Consider the following 20,894-nt stretch of genomic DNA (forward strand, 5'->3'; position numbering starts at 1 on the left):
TACGGCCATGTCTTTGATGGATGCTGTGCTTCTTTTCTACAGAAAAACACAGGAAATTTGCATGACAACAATGAGCAATGCTCTCTTTTCCCCCCTCTATGCCTGCACTATGCAATACATGGGAGTGCATAGCATAATTTATTCCAGCAAGGTGCCTCTTGTTCTAATGTGCACTGCAGGGACCCTAACATGAAAAGTGATAGAAACTGTGTTGTCTTACTAGAGATGAGCAAAGCTATTGTGAAGTCATTTGATCTGACCCTTTGTCACCAATACTAGGGAACTTACTTGATTACAGACTGCTCAAATTGCTTTGCTTCTTGCCTGAAATTAGCATCTTGACCCAAGCCTTGCTATATTAAACAAACCTGAAGAGATGACCCAAGCCAACTGCATTGTTACTATAGTCCCTCACATAATAACACGTATTAACTTGCTATATTTATATACCACGTTTATGTCAATGCAGTCAAGGCAGTTTACAATTTAAAATAATGGCATAACATCTAATAGAAACAATACAAAAGAGAAAAGGGAAGAAAGTGGAAAATAAGTAAAATCAGATGCCAGTTCTTTTAGAAAGGTATGTTATTATTATAATGACCAGGTCTACTGATGAAGTTAGTTCTGTGAGAAAAGGAGTCAAAAGGCGGTGTGTCCTGCTCTACCCAAGAGAACAAAAGGGCCCTCCCTATTCCTGTATCCATGTGGAATGGCTGATAATGGAAATAATATGAGAGTGCTGGTACCAGATAGCAATTGGTTCCAGCCAAACCAATGCTTCACCTCTTCCTCTGTATGCAGCCAGGTGGAATCGCTGATGGAGACCATTATGAGAAGGGAGGGAGGAGCCAGAGAACAGTTGATCTCAGTAGGCCAATGTAGGACAGTCCTCATGTTTAAAGGGCTGCCAGAAGACCATCCTCTATAAAGTATAAGAAGGGAGTTCCCTGAAGTTGCCCATCAACAGTAGACTAAGAGCTCCATCACACTCTTATTTATCTCACTCTTGCCATGCTTGGTATGTGGTTTTGCAGCACGGTACTCACATGATGTTGTCCCTGTCTTGTACTCATCTCCAATTTTTTCCTCCATCCGCAATTAAAACGCTCCTCCATCCCCATGTAAAGCTGTCCTCATGCTACTGGCACATCCCAATTTTGGGGGAATGTGTGTGTTGAAGGCAGTCTCACTGACAACAGCAGTCTTTTTTGCCCGATTAACCCTGGTGGGGCTCTAGTCCCTCTTGCCCATCTCTTCTGGGGCTCTGTACATCTCAGTGCCAACTACTACCACGCGTAGTAGGGAATCCAACCGTACTATTGCAATTAAAAATAATACAATACACATATAATGAGCAAGGATTTTTGTTTGTTTGTTTTTAGCTTCTGATCAAAATTCAAATCAAAAACAGAATAATAATTCTAATATTTTTATCAACTTTTTAATCCAGAGCCTTTCATATTGCAATTAATTTATTTTGATGCAGCAAATGGTGAATAGACAAGACAATGGCTGTAGAATTATTGCTATTGCAACTTAATTTCAGCTATCATCTGGGCTATCACTCAGATTTCATGAAAAAGCAAAACAATATGGACTAGAACCATGATTTCTTTGTTGAATGGAGTATGACTGATCAGGACCCAGAAAATACCATGAGAGTCATTAGATCGTTCAGTGTATGAATGTTGAGCATGTAAAGCAATAGAAACCAAACAACAGGATATAGCTTCTGAGAGACAAGACAACTTGTTCTTTGATGGTGAAGAATGCTTATAACCCACATCACAAGAAGTGATAATGGCTGAGAGGGTAATCATCCACCCTCCCCTCCCACAGTTACCTGCCACCATCACTACCTTGTTCTAAACACCATCACTACCTTGTTCTAAACACCTTGTTCTAAACACCATCTCTGTACTCATCTTTCCAGCAGCAGTTTGAAATACTAGTAAAGAGGCTGATTCTCCTTTGGAGATTACGGTGCTGCTGTCATACTAGATAATGTGGGTGGCTGTTTCTATCTTTCTTCAGCCTAATGGGGCCAAAAGTTCTTCAGACAAAATATAGGCAGAGGAAAGTATGCACAATGATGTACATTGGGGCTCAATATTCTACTGAGATTGTCGGAGGAGGTCAGGAGAGGATCATGCATGGCTATCAGCAGCTGCATGCAATGCATTGGAGCAAATCTATCTGGTTGTGGGGATATCTCCCTGCCACAAGTGGGTATGGGAGTGGCAGAGAGTCACCACTCCATTTGACTGTGGTGTGTAGGCAAAAATGGCAGTAGCCAGTTTCTGATTTTCTTCCTTGAGCTGTGCATGCAATCAGGCACAGTCCTTCTTCATCACAAAAGGTTCAGATTTGCCATCTAAATGACTGGCCAGGGCAACTTCAGTTAAGATACTGGTAACAAGCTTATGAAAAGCAACAGACCCTTCCTTGGGTTATCTTCATTTTTACTCACCTTAGAGACGGGAGAAGAAAAATCAAGGGGACTCAAAAGCAAGAATGCGGGGAAGTCCAGGGGAGTGCATGGGTGGGTGGGATGCATTGCCAGCACTTCTGATCGGCTTCTGATTATCAATTATCATATGGAAAATGGGAGGGGGGGAAATACTATGGACTGGGAACAGATTATGTGGTTAGTTTCTGTATTAGACACAAAGCTCCAATACACCTTGGAAGAAACGCTGGCTAACACTAGGTACCATCGCTTCTCCGTGGACACTCTGTTACTTCCTGTTTTCAAGGTAAACAAGGTGCATGAGGGTCATTCAGTCCCTTGTTGTGAACATGCTGCTTCTCCCACACACAGCAGTAGAGAGCAGCAACTTTGGTTTAAAAATATTTTGGAGTTTTTCTGTTTTTTCTTGTGGTACAAGGAAGACCAGAAGGGGTGGAAGGCATGAGAGAGGCAGACAACATTATGTGAGCTACCTCTGAGGAATCCGTGAGTGCCCACCAATGAGCATCCAATAAAACGCTTGTTGATGGAGCTTACACAGAAGGTAGAAATGAAGTAGCGATGACAGGGAAGCTTTTGCTGCTTCTGGAAGCTGTCCTTAAAGACTCCTACCACACACTTTCAAAACTAAGAAGGTAGACTAAAAGGTCTCAAAATGCTGTTTCTGCTCTGCCTTACCTTGATATTGAGATTTAAAGCAGACTAGTAGGAATCAAGACATTGGGATATATATTGTATACTAAAGAGGGGGGAAATGGGCTCCTCAAAGGTAAGAAGGGAGCAAACTTTATAGAAGAGTACTTTTCAGCTGCCGCTAAGAATCTGTAAAACATCTTCTTTCATCCTTGTGTTCTCCTTTAGGTTCAGTTTATGAAAAGCTTGGCCATGAATGCTGTTTGTCAACAGGAGATGTGATTAAAGTGGTTGGATTAAAAGTAAAAAAAATCCTTGCAAGTAACCGTGAAAATGAAGATGCTAGCCTGTGCCCCACTACAGCTGAACTATCTCTACATTTTCCAGGTACAGTGTGAATATTTCTGCTTAGATAAGGAAATCAGATGAGCAAAGAAAGGCAGCATTAGGTAATTCTGAAGGAGTTATTTGTATCGGGGTAATTTCTTACCCAAAAATATAGCAGAGTGCGAAATAGCAGCAGCGTAGAGTCTGGAAATGGTTTCAGCTTGAATTTAGGAACAAAAGAAGCACTCACGGTCTTTGGTCAGTAAGAAGCTTTACTGACACTAAATAAATTACTTACAGAATAAATGGTCATATATACAGTCCTTTCACCAACAGTACAGTAACAACGTAGCAGTATAACATCAGCAGTCTGATAATGTCAGCAGTAAGTTCCAGCAGTAAGTTCCAGCAGTAAGTTCCAGCAGTAAGAAGCCATACAACATGGACTTCTTAAATACACTTTTCTCCTTGGCCCAATTAACCAATAGTCTCTTCATCTTGTACTTCTCGTACCGCACGTAGGCCAGGGAAGAATCTGCTTCATACTGGACTTCTCCTGGCAGAGACAATCTGGCCAAGGACATCTTTTTAACTCTTTAGAGTCCTTTTCCTTCTGTGGGTAAAAAACTAACCACAACACCCTTTCATTTTTAACTACAGAAAAAATACAATTTACATTTCATTACATTTCACCTGTAAGAAATCAACTTTACATGTTTACAGCAATCCCAACATTGTGTACATTTCTCTGTGTGTTACATTTCCCAGAGACTTATTTATATGTAAGCTTTTCTTTTCTTCTTCTTCCAAACACTGTTAAAAAACTTTGTGCTTTGGGGCGTTGAACTACTTTGCAATCTTCCAACTTGCAAACTTTCAGCAATTTTAAAACTTTCTGCTTCTAGCTTTTTTAGGTAATTTCCTTTGGAAACTTTTCTACCTCTACACCAAGGTAACACCTAACTTTCCCCAGAGACTTCAGTTTCAACCCTTCCTGCAGCTTTGGGCTGAGTTTTCTTGAATGTGGTCTTGGGAACTCCCTGCCACCAGTAGACGAACCACTAGCTCCACAATCATGTACTCTTTTGCTTGCCCCTTTGCATACAGACACGTGTGTTTGAAAACACCCCCTTTCAGTTTTCGCTGCCTGAAAACACTTTTCTTTTTCTTGTTCAGACAATTTCAACACATCACTGTAACTCTCAGGTTCAGACTTCACATAACACACACTGAATTCATCTGAATACTTTAAAGGTGGAATTCCTTTGTTTTTTCTTTGTGAACGACGAGGTACACTGGCAATTTCTTCCTCCCTTTCATTTCCCTCCTCCCTTCCACTTTTGGGAGTGGAAACACTCTTCTCAGAGATGTGAGGGCTCTGAGAAGTTAACCCCTGAGTTACTGTTTTCTCCTGGTTGTTCACAGTTTCTAACAGAACTTGGGAACCTTGAATCCTGTCCCAACCTGCCTCCTGAAAAGTAGCAGACCTAGAAACAACCACCTTCCCATGACTTAGGGAAAAACGCCAAGATTTGGATTGCATGCCAGAATAACCCACAAAACGTAATTTCACAGACTTGGTTTCACCTTTAGATCTTTTGGACTTTGGGATATGCACGTATGCCCAAGACCCCCATGTTCTCAAGTGAGACAAATCTGGCTTTGAACCAAAAAGTAAACAGTAAGGCGAACTGCCTGTAACCCTGCTCCAGGTTCTATTACACAAATAGTTTGCGGTTAAAAATGCTTCTCCCCACAAATCTTGTTCAGCGTTTGCATCAGCCATTAGAGAATCTTTCTTCATTTGAAGTACTCCAATTCTTCTCTCAATTGACCCATTTTGAAAAGGAGTTTGGGGATCTATTAACCTGTGTGTGATTCCTGTTTTCCTAAACCACTCACAGAACCTTCCAGAAACAAACTCACCCCCACGGTCCGACTGCACAGAAATAATGGGCTTGTTAAAGAACTTTTCCGCCCAAGTTTTCCAATCCCTAAAAGTTTCAAAAGCTTCTGATTTTCGCTTCAGTAAATAACACCAACTAAAGCGTGTGTAATCATCCAGAATTACAAGCACGTAACTGGATCCCCCTTGTGTAGGCGTGAATGGCCCTACCAAGTCAATAAACACCAGTTCAAAAGGCTTTTGTGACACCCTGTCACTTTTCCTGCAGATGTTCTGCACCCGGGATTTGGTCTGATGACAGATTGAACAATCCAAGAAATTTTTACAGTTTCGCAAGCTTAACCCTGTACACACTTGAGGCATGTGACTTAACACTTTAAAACTTGCATGACCTAAACGCCTGTGCAACTCATGAACACAATTTTTATGGTCTGGCACGTTACCAGTTTGTGCCACCCTTTCTTTACCTGCACCCATGTAAAACAGTCCATTTTTAACATGTCCCAGTGCCACATTTTGTCCATCCTTAATCACTTGGCACTCATCCTTCTGAAACGTAACAACGTATCCTTCAGACGTTAGAGCACTAACAGAAAGGAGACAAAAATCTAAATCTGGAACATACAGAACCTGTTCACACTCCTTTTGCAGACATGGAACGTAGCAACAGCCAATTCCTTCCACCCTCGACGTTCGTCCATCTGCAAGCGTGATTGACTTCACCTTGCTTGGTTCCAACTTCCGAAACGCCTCTGGATTATTAGAAATTGTTCTGGACGACGCAGAATCAATCAGCCAAACCTCTTGGGCCTCGTTACACCTCACTGTGGCTGAAACAAATGCATTCGAGCATTCCTTCTCCTCTCCAGCCTGTGTAACTCCCTTCTTCTTTTTTTTACAGAAGCGTTTGATATGACCCGGCTGTTTGCAAAAATAACACTTTCTTATTGCAACTGCGGTTCTCTCCACACTGTTGCCTTGGAAACACTTATCATTCTGCATTCTTTCTCTGCTGCTAAGGGCTGACTGCTTAACCCTTTCCTGGCAGTTTTCCTCCTTCCTGGAAAGACGCCGTTTCTCTTCTTGGAGCAAACGACCCGTCAAATAATGAAGAGTGAGTTCATCAGTCTTCATACTTTCCAGACTGGTTGTCAGAACGTCCCAGCTTTGAGGCAACGACCCCAAAATCAGGTAGCACTTATGCTCTTCCGTAAAAACGATTCCGACCTCCTGCAACTGGACAAATAGAGATCTCACCTGTTGGAGATGATTTGCCAAACTTCCAGCCTCCTCCAACTTTAACCGATACAGCTCTCTGGTGAGGCTCAGCCGTGTGCTTGCCGACGCACGCACATAAATCTGTCTCAGCGCATTCCAGCTGTCTCTTGCCGTCTCATCTCTGGTGATATGGACAATTTGCGAGTCCTCCATACTCAAGACAATGTTTGCTTTGGCCCTTTCATTCTGCTCTTCCCACACTTGTGCTTCTTGAGCAGTCTGACCAACCGGCCTCGGGACACTCACGACGTTCCAACATCTGTCCCGCTTCAAAAACATTTCCATCTTGAATGACCACGTTAAGTAATTTCTCTCATTCAGCCGTTCCACCGGAATACTGGATGCCATCTGAACCTGGGCCATCCTCACCGGCTGGGCTGGAGCGCGACTCACACTGGATACAGACCCGTCTGAGCTCGATGAACTGCCTGAGCTAGACTCCGTCTTTCCCTCCAGCGTTCCTTTGCTCTCAAGCTTTCCAGCAACCAAAAATTATGCCTTCCAGACTTTCTCTGGGCCCATAACCTATCGGGGTAATTTCTTACCCAAAAATATAGCAGAGTGCGAAATAGCAGCAGCGTAGAGTCTGGAAATGGTTTCAGCTTGAATTTAGGAACAAAAGAAGCACTCACGGTCTTTGGTCAGTAAGAAGCTTTACTGACACTAAATAAATTACTTACAGAATAAATGGTCATATATACAGTCCTTTCACCAACAGTACAGTAACAACGTAGCAGTATAACATCAGCAGTCTGATAATGTCAGCAGTAAGTTCCAGCAGTAAGTTCCAGCAGTAAGTTCCAGCAGTAAGAAGCCATACAACATGGACTTCTTAAATACACTTTTCTCCTTGGCCCAATTAACCAATAGTCTCTTCATCTTGTACTTCTCGTACCGCACGTAGGCCAGGGAAGAATCTGCTTCATACTGGACTTCTCCTGGCAGAGACAATCTGGCCAAGGACATCTTTTTAACTCTTTAGAGTCCTTTTCCTTCTGTGGGTAAAAAACTAACCACAACAATTTGCAATGTGTCTCACTGTACTTTTGTTTTTCGCAAAGGCACTTCAGTGGTAGTCTGCACTCAGCTTTATCTGAGATATGGACAAAACCCTCACTCTACTTTTTTCTAAATTAAACAATCACACCTGTTGTAACCTTTCCTCATAGAAGAGTTGCTCCAGCTCCTTAATCTGCCCCTTTTCCTAATTCTGCAATATCCTTTTTTCAGGTGAGGAACTGTACATAGTATTCTAAGTGTGGTTGCACCATTGAGTTGTATGAGGGCAATATAATAATGGCAGTTTTATTCACATTCCTTCCCTAATTGTGCTTGACACGGAGTTTGCCTTTTTCACATTTTCATCAAGCTGTCCATCACAACTTCAAGATCTCTTTCTTGGTCAGTCAAGTGTCTCTCCACAACCAATGAAGTGGAGCCGTAGTGGGGGAACTTAAAGGGTGAGGACATCACATCATGGATTTTGTAGCATTACACATTACAAGGAGAGGAGGAGACCCAAAGTTTGTGCATTTAGTGGCAAAAGCGTATTCTCCATAACATGTCATTCCAGCCATAAATGCTTGAAAAAGAATATTACTGTTGAGTTATAACTTATAGCTTAATTGCATAGCTAACTTAAATCTCCTTGCTCAGTTCTCTAAACTTTTCATTGAGTCTTCCTCCAGGGGAAAAAAAATATAACCCTAGCAAATGTACATATGTACTTAATTTTTCTTTTCTGTATCATTCTAACAAAATGATTCCAATGGGTATGATTAACATGGAAATAAAAATGCCCTTTGGGTATTGCTGTTGCAGAAGCTGCTGTATCTTGTAATATTTCAAAGTTGCAATTAACGCTCGATAACCAGATGTCTCCAGTGCCTAAACATAGACTTAATGGGTCTGGTGGTGTGGCTATCCATCATAGCCATATTCTTCTCCTTTGTTTCTATACTTCTGTGTTAGATTTGGTTATGCAAATTGTGGCATTGCCTGTTGAGGGACGATTTATATGAATGTTAGGGCTAAATACTAATCTATCAGTATTGTTGCATGATAGTTGGTGACTCAAGAAAGCTATGTATGGGAATTCCAAGACTAGTTTACTCCTTCTAATATCAGGAGAAACAGGCAACCCTCTTCTGGGACATCATTGCTGCAGTCACCCAATGGGTGTTTTTAAATGAGCAATTTATAGCACTCTCTGACTGGCCACTCAAGGATGTTCATGGTCATTTTTACGCTGTTGTCAGCCTCCTGTGTGTCTCCTGCTCCTTTCCCCAGTTTTAGTGCCAAAAAATAAACCTCAGAAAAGCTGACTCTTCTGAGATACGGCGGGTTTGTCAGGATTTCCTGCCGTGTGCAGGCGAGGTTGCACTATAAAATGCCCACTAGAGGGTGCGGCCCCATTGAATTGCATGGGCCATGTGGTTGCTGATCTCTTCTCTGTGTAATTCTGTTCATTTCAAATGTGGAAGAGAACCAGGAAGCAGAACAACAGTAAGGAAACTCAATCCCTCCCCCCCATCTGAAAATCCTCAATGACTCTCATTCCAGTGCCTCCTTTTCCCAAGTGCTCAGGACTGCCTTAAAGTAGCATCAAATGAGGTGGAGAACAAGAGAGAAAAGGATCTTTCTCTCTCTGGCCCTTTCCACACCATTGTTTTTCTCCAGGGTCGCCCCAGGGTTGTTCCTGTGTGGCCAAATGATGCACAGGGGAGCGGATTCACTTCCCCACTGACATCGGAGCCACCAGCTTTCACTAAGTTAACCCATCTTCAGTGAATGCCTGAGGAGGGCTCTTCTTACATGACATTCCAGACTCTCTCATAGGCCAAGCCGTTCTATGTACAAGCTGTCCTGGGAGAAAGATATGCTGCCGCTACATCAGTGCAACTCACATCATTTTGTATAGCCACCCAGCTCAGAACAGGAGAGGAATAACACACAGCCTCCCAAAGGACAGCCTGGGGCACATTTTTTAACACATAAAGTGAGGGAGAAATTACCCCCAGCCCTCATGAATCTCCCCCCACCCCGCTGGCTGGACTCACAATCCCCCCCTCGCCCCACCCTTTTAACTCTGTTTGTCCCTGGTTTACAGCTGGGGTAAACAAAATGCATATTTTGCAGTGCCACAAGGTTCTTTGTTATTTTTGCTGTGACAGACTAACACGACCATCCCTCTAAAATGTATTTAAATTACAGTAATTGTAGCATGTGTTAATTTTATACAAAGCTATATCCTTTTCTGTGCTCTTTATTGGTGATGCATTTCCTCTTCTTTGGTGATGCTAAGTGGCCACCCTAATAGGTTACCTGCAGCCCAATTTCAATATCTCTGCAGGTGATAAGTTCAGACGTTCTGACAGGAGCAATATATCTGTTCCCTGGCATGTTGGGTGGGCAGGAAGAGAGAGAGAGAAAGAGAGAGAGAGAGAAGATGGCCAACTAACTCCTGACATAGAGCTCCATCAGACGAGCATTTTATTGCACACTAATTAGTGGGCTCCCAAGGATTTTCATGGGTTCCTCTCATGATGTCGTCTGCCACCCACACACCTCCTGCCCCTTCTAGCCTCCTTCACGCCACAACCCCCCACCCCCACCAGTAATTCTGACTAGGGCCGGACAAAGCTGGTAATAGGCCCGGGCCAGATGGGAAATGTAGGCCCCATTTCAAACTGCTCATTAAGTATTTTTTATTCAGTTCTAAATACATATGAACTAGAACGATTCATTAAAAAGGTAATGGCAAGCACTTTTATTCAAGATATCACTTCTTCACATTCAGAAATGCTTTATGTGCTTTTCTTTGGGCACATACATCAACTACAACAGAAAAATCAAGCAACTTTGCCCAGGGGGACTCGGAGTAGGCCCCCTCAAAATTGTAGGCCCATGCCAACTGGCCCCACTGCCCCCCCCCCCCCGCCCAGCCCTGATTCTGGCTTAAAATAAAGATGGACTTTGCCGCTATCACCTGCTGTGTGCAGGAGAAACAGCGCAATCAAAATGGCACACTGAATGGGCCTCATGCATGTTGTTTACTTCCTCTTTCAAAAGAGGAAGTAATGAGGGACAAATGCATGGGTGGAGAAGCAACGGTAACCAAATGCGATTTCCCCCTGTGTGATGATGCTCTTAAAGTGATGTCATTGTTTGTTTATTTTAAAAAAATCTACTGTCAGCTCTTCCGGTCCCTCAGGCAAGCACACATTCTGACAAACTAACATGGGACACCCAGACCACTGAGACTTCTTTATTGGACAAAATCTCACACCAAAGCTTAACGGTTACACACTTCAGAAACCATGTAGGTGATGGTCAGTAGCTATAGGTTCCAAGAAATTCCAGAACAGTCAAAAGCTAATCAGGTATGCTTTAAGGTGGATTCCTGCATTGAGCAGGAGGTTGGACTTGATGGCCTTATAGGCCCCTTCCAACTCTACTATTCTATGATTTCTAATCACTGCTACCATGATAAGATCACCATCAATGTGGTTTCCCCGTTGCCGTCTCCACAGCTCTGAATACAAGGGAATGTCAATCCATGCACGGGTTCCAAACCTGGACCAGGGAGGGGGATGAGTCCCAACATATACTCTGAAAGAGTGATACAAGTGTACTAATATATACCTATAAATACACATACATATATTGCTGCAATTTTTCATAGAATCATGAAGTTGGAAGGGATCTCAATGGTCATCTGGTTGAAACCTCTTCTGATGCAGTGATTTAAATAACTGTTAAGTAATATTTCAATAATTAATAATTAATAATTTAACAGATGAAAATGAGCAAACTACGACCAGCATTTTATCTTAGCACAAATTATATGTCTATACACACACACACACACACACACACACACACACACACACACATGACATGCAGACCTCTATACAAATAAAATAAGAAATAATATAGGTAGTTTGTGCAAGTCCATTGCACAAAGGTGATTATCATTTTAAAATTGTATGTTTGTTTTTCTAGGTTTATATAGCTTATATGATATCTACAAAAAAGATTTTTGTTAGCAATTTATAATTGGTTTTAATAGTTAACTACCAGATGGTTTTGCTTTGAAATTGTCACCAGCCCCAAGCCAGTAAATTCATTCTGGATACCAATGAAGTAAAATAAATTACAAACACAAAAGTAAATATTGTATACCTGTTGATGCTTGCATAATTTCAAGAACTCTTTCATGTTGTTGTTGTTGTTGTTATTTATTTATTTGAAGGTCTTTGCAGGATAGTGGCTGATAAAACACCATATGCTAACGTTGAAGAAATTGTGAGAAAAAATTTGATTGGGCCAACGCCACTGCAACGTCCTTGCTTCTCTTGCCCTAAGGATGTCAAAGTAGAAAACCTGACTATAAAACAGAGCGAGAAGATCATATTCTGCTCTGTGGAAGAGAGAAATGGGATATTGAATGTAAATTGTGAGGTAATGAGGGATGACCAGATGTATGCCTTTGTTTTGCCATTTTCACAAGAAGGTGACTTTTATGAATGGGAAGATGACCAGTCTTATACCCTGAAAGACGTTGCTGAATGGAAAATCCCGAAGAGCAGAAGTCGAAGTGTGACATTTATTAATGCCTGCAATGCTGAGGACTCTACTAGCTTGCTTCCTGTGGAACTGGGTGGTTGTGTTGTTCTAGCACCAATATATGAAGTACAAGCAGTGATGAAATGTAAGTTAATGAATATCAATGTCAAGTACGTGTGCCAAATTAGCAAAGTACTCGAAATGTCTACACGAGAGGGTTTCCCCCGGGGTGGCTTCGCAGTAGTGGCACATTGTCTACATGACACAGCCACCATTGCAAAGCCATCCAGGGGGAAACCCCACTCTGAAAAAGTCGGGCACTTACCCCGACGTTTTTGGCAGCGGAGTCCATGGCGCCCCCGATTGGTCGCCATGGGCAGCCCCGTGCCTGTAAAAGCAAAAAAGGGGGGGCATTCCACTCCTCTTTTTTATTTATTTTTATCTATCTCCGCAGTTGCACAGATACAGATAATAAAACTAAAAATAAATGGTGGGGAGGAACGGCCAGTCAGGGGGAGGAGAGGAGAGGTGGTTCACCATGAGTCCCTGCCCCCTCTCCTCGTGTCCTCTCTCTGGCTGCCCGTTCCTCCCCCCCATTTATTTTTAGTTTTATTATCTGTATCTGCGCAGCTGCGGAGATACTGATAATAAAATTAAAGGGGGAGGAACAGCCCCTTTCCTCCCCCCCATCTTTATTTTTTTACTTTGAAAAACCTGGAAAGTTCGCAGTTGCGTTCCTTCCCATGCAGATGTCAGGAAGGAATGCAAGTGCAGGCACAAACGCTGCCATAAAGACGGGGGCACAAACAGATTCACACACCTTCTTCAAATGTCATTTGAACCAGGCAGATACAAGTGACATAGCCTGTGGTCATACCAGGTGAAGCTGCCAGTAATAGAGCTGAGAAGGAAATGTCTTCACACTGGCATTTTTTACTTTTCAATCCCATACAAAATTGATCTCATATATTTTACACTAAAATCTATTTAGAATGTCTTAAGTGGTTGATTTTATATGTCAGAATTCCAGTGTGTGTGTGTGTGTACTGTTGAGACCCAAACTAGTACTGTAGTCATTTTCTAGGTCACTGCCTGATAATTCACTGCATGAGTCCGCACAGTTATAACAATAGGGTTGCAGGGTAGGGCCTATGGTCTAGTGTTAGAGTGCATGCTTTCCAAGATGTGTGTTCAGTCTGCTGCACCTGCCATTAAAAGATGTCTTTGTGAGATTCTAGAACAGCCTCCCCCAACCTAGTGCCCTCCAGATGGCTTTGACTACAACTTACATCATCCCCAGCCAGCTAACCCTTCTACACTCTTCCTCCCTCCAAACCTGGATAAAATGCTCTGAGGATCAGTTCTTATATTAGGGAAGGGAGAAACAAAATTTTCATACATTCGTACTTACATTACAAGCAGCAGATGAGATGGCCAATTGGTTCCTGGGGTTTACCACTTCAGATTGTAGATGAGGTTCAACTGGTTTCATTTCATTTCATTTTTTACAGTTCTAGACTGCCCCATAGCCAAAGTCCTCTGGGCAGTGGTGAAATGCTCCTCCTTGTGCAAGAAATACACAAATAAATCTTTCCACATAGAAAAGGAAACATTTCCCCCCTTGCTTTTCTTTAACCAAATGGGGACAAATCCTTTGTGAACACATAAGCAATTATAAATCCATTTAACATAATGTCTGAAGTAGACAGAGATTGCATATGACATTCCTGTGACTTCAAGAAAGGGTTCTCTCTCATTCTCCCTAGTAATAGTTCTCTTAGAGCTTTTTCATTCCCTCTGTGAAACTTTTTTTCACCTTCCCTTGCCCTTTTCTATTCTTATATATTTAACTGTGAGCTTGCGGGGGACGCGAGGCGGATATTGCTAGAGTCATAATTCTTAACTATGAGATTCGCTTCCATGTGGAAACCCAGGAGGTGGCTGTGGAGTTGTAGATAAAGATACAGAACAAAGAAAACAAAGAGCCCATGATGATTTGGTGAAAATGTGTCTGAAATTTGCTCTTGACCCAGTTTGCACACTTTATCAACAACCCACGGTTAGCAAACCATGGGTTTTGGAAATGCTAAGGGAGTATGCCTGCTCCTACTAAGATAAACAACACAGGGATATCTTGTTCATGGGTTCAAACTCTGAGTTTGTTCTCCAGAACCTCAGAATTCCTGGATATCACGATAAATAACTCAAGTCCCTGGGTTGTTTATTGCAGCAGGAGCAGGCAGATAGGAACTGCGTTTTCAACAAGCCATTGTTTGTTGACTGTAGCCTGTTGATGATGTGCAGATTGTGTTTATAGATTAAAGATGTTTTCATGTAATAAAATAGGTTTTAGAAACAATTGTTGATTTGAATTACTGCCATGTACCTCACTGTTACCTTTTTGGCTACAAGTTACTTTAGCCGCATGTTTAATTTCCCTCATCTTCTCCAGTACATGAACGTCAAACTATTAGGCGTTTTCTTCCACATTATTGGCTTCAGTGCGTGTGTGTGTGTGGGGGGGGGAATCAGTGAATGCACAACAGTGTGACTTCAGCACATCTGTAACTTAGACCTGACATTGTAGATAGAAAGGGAGAATTAAGCATTTGGTTTCCATTTTGGTATTGCCTATGATATTGTTCTTTATGTGCTGATTCAAACATGGCTACTATTGAACTCATATCCTACTTGTGGATTTCTCACCAGCATCTGGTTGGCCTTTGTGTTAACCCTTCATCTGATCCAGCATGGATGTTCTTATGTTTTATGAACATGGTGATTGAGAGAGACAAACAGGAGTGTCTCACACACTCGGAAAGATTCAGCAGAGTTGGGAAGGACTTTGGAGACAGAGAGTGTTGAGGAATATGTCAGTGAGAATAAAGGAGAATTATTATAAAATTTTATGGAGGTGGTACCTAACCCCGGTTAGATTAAACAAGATCAATAACCAGCACTCAGCAGATTGTTGGAGGGGCTGTGGTGAAAAAGGAACGTATCTACATATGTGGTGGGAATGTAAATATGTGCAAAAGCTGTGGAAGATGGTGTTTTTAGAGATTGAAGAGATTGTTGGAATGAAAATAGAAGATACACCAAGAGTTGCATTACTCTCACTGCAAGAAGATTTTAAATGTAGTAAAGAAATTAAGGAATTGATAACGAATTTGTTGACAGCTGCAAGGTTAATCTTAGCTAGGAACTGGAAGACTCAAGGTGATTATTGTATTGAAGAATGGTATAAAGAAGTGTGGGATATTGCTATTAATGATAAATTGACATGTAATATTAAAGTGAGAAGAGGCATAGTAAAAACGAACGATTTTGAGGGAATCTGGAAAAAGTTCCTAGTATTTGTCTTTTCTAAGGGAAGCGGGAAACCACCAGCAGAAGAAACTATGAGTTTTTGGAAACAGGAATGAGATCCCGAGGTGGGGGGTGCACTTTTATGTTGAGTATGAGTATATTAAATAGATTAAGCGTGAATATATGATATAAATGTTACTTTGAGTTTATGTATTATGTTCTTTTTCTGTTAATTGTATTGATGTAGGTAAAAAGTCAATAAAAATTTATATATAAAAAAATATTCAGGAGGGGAAGCAAGTGGGCTTTTTAAAGATACACACATATATATCACAGAAATGTGTAATTCTGGCCTTAGATCTAAGTTGTCCCCCTCCACCCCCATTTTACACCCAGGTTGAATAGAAGGACCCAGGCTTTAAATTTAAGTTCCAACTATTTGTCAGATAAAGTAAAGAATGATGCTTTATAGCTCCATGTCTTAATGTATGCTTCACTAGCTTTTCAATTTCTAATCATATCCATGTGCTTCACCATGCAACATCTAAACAGCAGTGAATATTTTCTGAATAATTTCAATGTTCTGTTTAGAAACAACTGTGGGCCCATCTACACCAAGCAGGATATTCCACTATGAAAGCGGTTTGAAAGCGGTATATAAAAGGCAGGAGCCATACTGCTGTATGGCAGTATTGAAGTGCACTAACAACTGTAGGGGCTCATGACACATACCAAGTGCTTTCATACCACTTTCATAGTGTTATATCCTGCTTGGTGTAGATGTGTCATGGGCCCCAACAGTTGTCAGTTCACTTCAGTACCACTATAAAGCAGTAGTGTAAATCCTGCAGTGCACTTCAATACCACTATAAAGCAGTAGTGTGGCTCCTGCCTTTTATATATTATTTTTATACCACTTTCATAGTGGAATATCCTGCTTGGTGTAGATGAGCCCTTAGTGTCATTTACTAAGCTTTTTGGTTTGTGAACTGCAAAAAATGGATGCCCACATTTTCTCTGAAGCACTATAACTATGAGACAGCAACAGAAGACAAGGCACACATTCTATTATAAATAAAATAGTTACTGTTAAGAGGGACTAATCAATTTGCGTATCGTCTTCTTCAACATCTACTCAAGTGCATAACTCACAATGTGGGTTTGCTACAACTATTTAATCTTGTCAATTTCAACTCTTACATCGAGTGGACTTATGAATACACTGCAGATATTTTGGATTTCAGCTCCCATCAGCCCCAGCCAACATGGTCAGTTATCATGAATTATGAGACCTGTCGTCCAAAACACCTGGAGGGCACTAGATTGGGGAAGGTTGAGATACACTCCTTTGATAAACACTCTTTATCAAATGCAAGCTATTTCCCTGGTATCGCTATCTGCAATATGGGGATAATAACACTGACCTACCTTAATGAGTTGTTAATTTAAGTAAATGTTATCATTTTGAATATTCTTATTATTTTTCTTGACAACACTAGACTATATATATATATATATATATATATATATATATATATAGCACTTCAGCAGTTGCAGGAATTATAGAAAGGATAGTTGTTTCAGAAGCTACACATAAGTGAGAAAAACATTTGTATTTCTACATATTAGGCTTTTAGTTTATTAGTACTGCCTTTTGACATCAAAATCAATTGACCTGAATTTTGTATTTTCCCCCCTTTCAGTTCAAAAAGATACCGTTCACTTCCTTTCTGATTTAGATGTTGAAGTCAAAGATGTAACTGACTGTTACAATGTTAACAGTTTCCTTCAGCCATTATCGATGGAAGATATATTGGAAAGAATGTGCAGTGAATTTCCTATCGTTGTTGCAGTAATCGAAGGCTCCATTGGAAACAAGCACTCCTATAATTTATTGTGTCCTGGTAGAGAAATAGTCATTTACAAAAAGTGTCAGGCAATAAGACTCTTAGCATCTGAGATCAAGAGCAATTCCTACAAAAGACACTTTTTAATTCCTACCAGCTACAACGGGAAGTTCAAAAGAAGACCTCGGGAATTTCCAACTGCCTATGACCTAGAAATAGCAAGAAGTATAAAGGAGAAGCTTCATGTTATAGCTACAAAAGCTTTTGAGTCTTCGCACGAGGAGCTGTGTTCTGTTTCTGTTGGAGACCAGTTTCTCATTCCACAATGCAAGACAAATGAAGGTGTTGATCTCAGAAGGCAGAAAGTGGAGAATGCTTTGGCTTGTGAACAAATTCTATTGCTAAATAAAACCCACAAAAGTGTACTTCTTCCAATGTGCATGGAAGGGAGCTTTGTTGAACTTGTCCATGACAAGAGGCAGTATAAACTTTCGGAGCTGTGCAAAGATTTTCGCTTTCCATTCAATGTCAAGGTCTCTGTAAGGGACCTTTCCATCCAGGAGGACATTTTGGCTAGTGTATCATGTCTGCAGCTTGAAGAGGAAATAATAGATTCTTACTTGCTAATCAGCAGCTTCAGCAACCCCACAGAAATCTGGGAAGCTCCTGTGCATAATTTAAATATGTCCTTCCAATTGCTGAGAAAACATGTGGAAAATACTATGCATTTCCCAATAAAGTCTATTGTGGATGAGATAACAGAAGAAGAGTATTGCATGATGAGGAAATGTGGAAATCAAGCTACACACCCACCGCCCAGGCCTCCGAAAACCTACAGAGCAGAAGACTCCAAGACATCTTTTCTCACCCTGCCAGCTCAAAGTGCTTGTGGTACAGCAAAACCTAGGAAGGTAGGATTTTTGATACACAATTTACACACAATAAAGTGTTTTTGATACACAATTTACACACAATAAAGAATAGATTTAGAAGCTTCCTAGCTTCTGCCTGTTTCATATATAACTTCTTCAGAACAATCTTCACAGTAATCAAACTAGCCAGTTAGGTATGCAAAAATTATCTAAAGGGAATGATCAAAATGCTAGCATAAATCTCATGTTGCCATGGTCACTAGTGGTATGAGAATGAGTGGATAAAATATGTTTGGCTGTTTCCCTTGCCAGTGGAATGGAAGTGACTATGGAGAAAAGAAGGGAGAGGGAAGAGAGTACAATTTCCATCATCCACCATGTGGCAAGGGAGAGGGAGTGGTTGTTCTCATGAGGCTTGCTAAGATCACACTGCCAGACCTCAACACACTCCATCTCTCTACTCTGTGTATTCAGAAGAGTCTGTGTTGACCACTGAGGAAAGACATTTTCTATGAGGCAAAGGGGAACGAGGGGAAACGTGTGAAAAAGAACATACTGAATTTTCATCAGAAATGTAGTTCCTCAGTGGTCAACACTGACTCAGCACAGTGCATTATGGGAATTGTAGTCCCTTACCCCTCCCTCCTCCGTTCCTGAGCTGCCTAAAGCTTAAGCTTTGAACATTTTAGAAGTTTCAAAATTTTCTACATGTCTACACAGCGTAACCTTCAGTTTAAAATGAAAAAGACCAAAATCAGTTTGGTAAAATAATAAGCCTTACAGAATTTATTCTTATATAAATTTCTTCTCCTAGTAGCATTCATTACAAATGAATGTATAGATGTTTTTAACCATTTCTGTTCTGGTTTTGCTTTCTTACTTTCTGTAATCTTTAAAACAAAAGCTTTAGAATTGGTATTGAAACACCAGTTCACTTCCATCAGGAGCATAATGTTAAAGAATCACATACCGAGGATACCATGAAATTAGAAGAAAATTAAATCTGTAGATATGGACAGTTAATTTAAAAAGTTAGTGATTGGATACAGAAGTAAAAAAGAAATTCAAATAAAATTGTATTAGCAAGAAATTTGTTCTTTAGCTTTGCAAAGCCTTACAAGTGTGCATAGTTTTGTGTAGGTTGTGTGAGTTGGAAATGCCTTTAAAAGTCATGGGAGGAGATGTGAATCAAAGCTTCAGGCACCTGTGAACACTTTTTCCTGTACTTTTGGATAATGTCCAAAACTAATTCACTGGAACTGTGTGGAAAAGCTAAATATAAGGTCATGTGCAGTATTTGTCACTGGGTATGTATAAAAGATCCTTTACTCCATGACTGTTTACTAAAGTGTGCATGCTGATATGTGGTCAAAATGGTCCATGACATGGTTGGATGTTGCAGATAAGTGATTTTGCATTTGGTTACATGCACACAATGGTTATCTGTAAACAACCATTCATTTTCACATAGAATGAAGACTTATAATTTTGGAGTTTTTACTTTATTTGTATAATTATTTGTAGTTCCATGGCTAATACCTAAGGCGAAATTGACTCTTCAGAAGAATGAAGGAGAAAGCTAGACTATAGTTCTTGTCCTTGTTATACTAGTTTTCTAGGTGCACAGAGTTTCTGACATGTTGGATTGTTAAATCCCTCTCTCTCTCTCTCTCTCTCTCTCTCTCTCTCTCTCTCTCTCTCTCTCTCTCTCTCTTTGAGCCTTTCTACATGAGGCTTCGTTGTGTGCTTGTGATTCCTCACTCATGGTAGTTTGCAAGTGCTTTACATGATGTCATCATTCTCTAAGGCCTCTCCCATTCTTTGCAACCAGTATCACAGGAGTTTGTTTTTTTCTAATGAGAAAAGTCCAGTATATCGAATCATCTAGTGGTTGTGTAATGGAACATACAGAAAGGTGTAGGAATACAGAGAGCGAGAGAGAGAGAGGAGCTAATCTTAATCCCACAAAGTATCTGGAAGTAGAAACCTTGGTAAAGTGGCAGGTTAAAAATGTCATATAGAAAAGCCTTGTTGTTCTCTCTCAGAAACTCACACTCCCCACCCCACCACCACCACCACATTCTGAAATGTTACAGTCCAAGGAGAACTGTATCACATAATTCTTCTGAATGTGTAGATCAGGTACAAAACTTCACAGGAGGAATAAAATATATCCAATTTCTCTGTGCCATACCTGATAGGTAGTGGAGCATGCAGAATTAGCAGGGTTAATTGCCAGACTGTGAGTAGGATAGTTTTCTTTTACTTGGATAGAATGCAAACAATAATAAAAACATTAATCTTTTACATTCTATTGACCTGGTATGATTAGCATGCAATCTTTCAACAAAGATAAATCAAAACTCTAGTAGCAGTGCAATGTTTTCCCTGAGTTTAAACGAAGCAATTAAAGTGTGGTTTGACACAACAAAAGAGTTCACCACAATGACATTATTTTGGAAGTCAACTTGTTTACCAGTGGTGAAAATGAATGCTGCATAAATCCCCTTCTTAATTATCTATTTCCTTTAGAATCTGTATGTTCTAGGAAGTACTTGATTCCATTTTTTTTTAAAAAAATCCATACATAAATTTCATTAATATTAACGTTTGTTTACAACCATTCTCTAAAACAAGAAACAGAGTGCTCTTTTCCCCATCAGGGCTTCTGTATCAGTATG

General features: G+C 40.7%; 1 protein-coding gene across 1 annotated transcript in view; it reads left to right on the top strand.

The window, feature by feature from the left end:
- Positions 1-19,749, top strand: part of THEMIS (thymocyte selection associated) — a 29,731-nt gene extending 9,982 nt beyond the window's left edge. Inside the window, exons 2-5 of the mRNA XM_063125449.1 lie at positions 3,341-3,493; positions 11,872-12,330; positions 17,198-18,252; positions 19,738-19,749. Of these exons, the coding sequence (XP_062981519.1) occupies positions 3,341-3,493; positions 11,872-12,330; positions 17,198-18,252; positions 19,738-19,749 (1,679 nt within the window). The remainder of the gene's footprint in view (positions 1-3,340; positions 3,494-11,871; positions 12,331-17,197; positions 18,253-19,737) is intronic.
- The last annotated feature ends 1,145 nt before the right edge of the window (positions 19,750-20,894 follow it).

This window comes from Elgaria multicarinata, chromosome 4 (genome assembly GCF_023053635.1).
Source record: "Elgaria multicarinata webbii isolate HBS135686 ecotype San Diego chromosome 4, rElgMul1.1.pri, whole genome shotgun sequence".
NCBI lineage: Eukaryota > Metazoa > Chordata > Lepidosauria > Squamata > Anguidae > Elgaria > Elgaria multicarinata.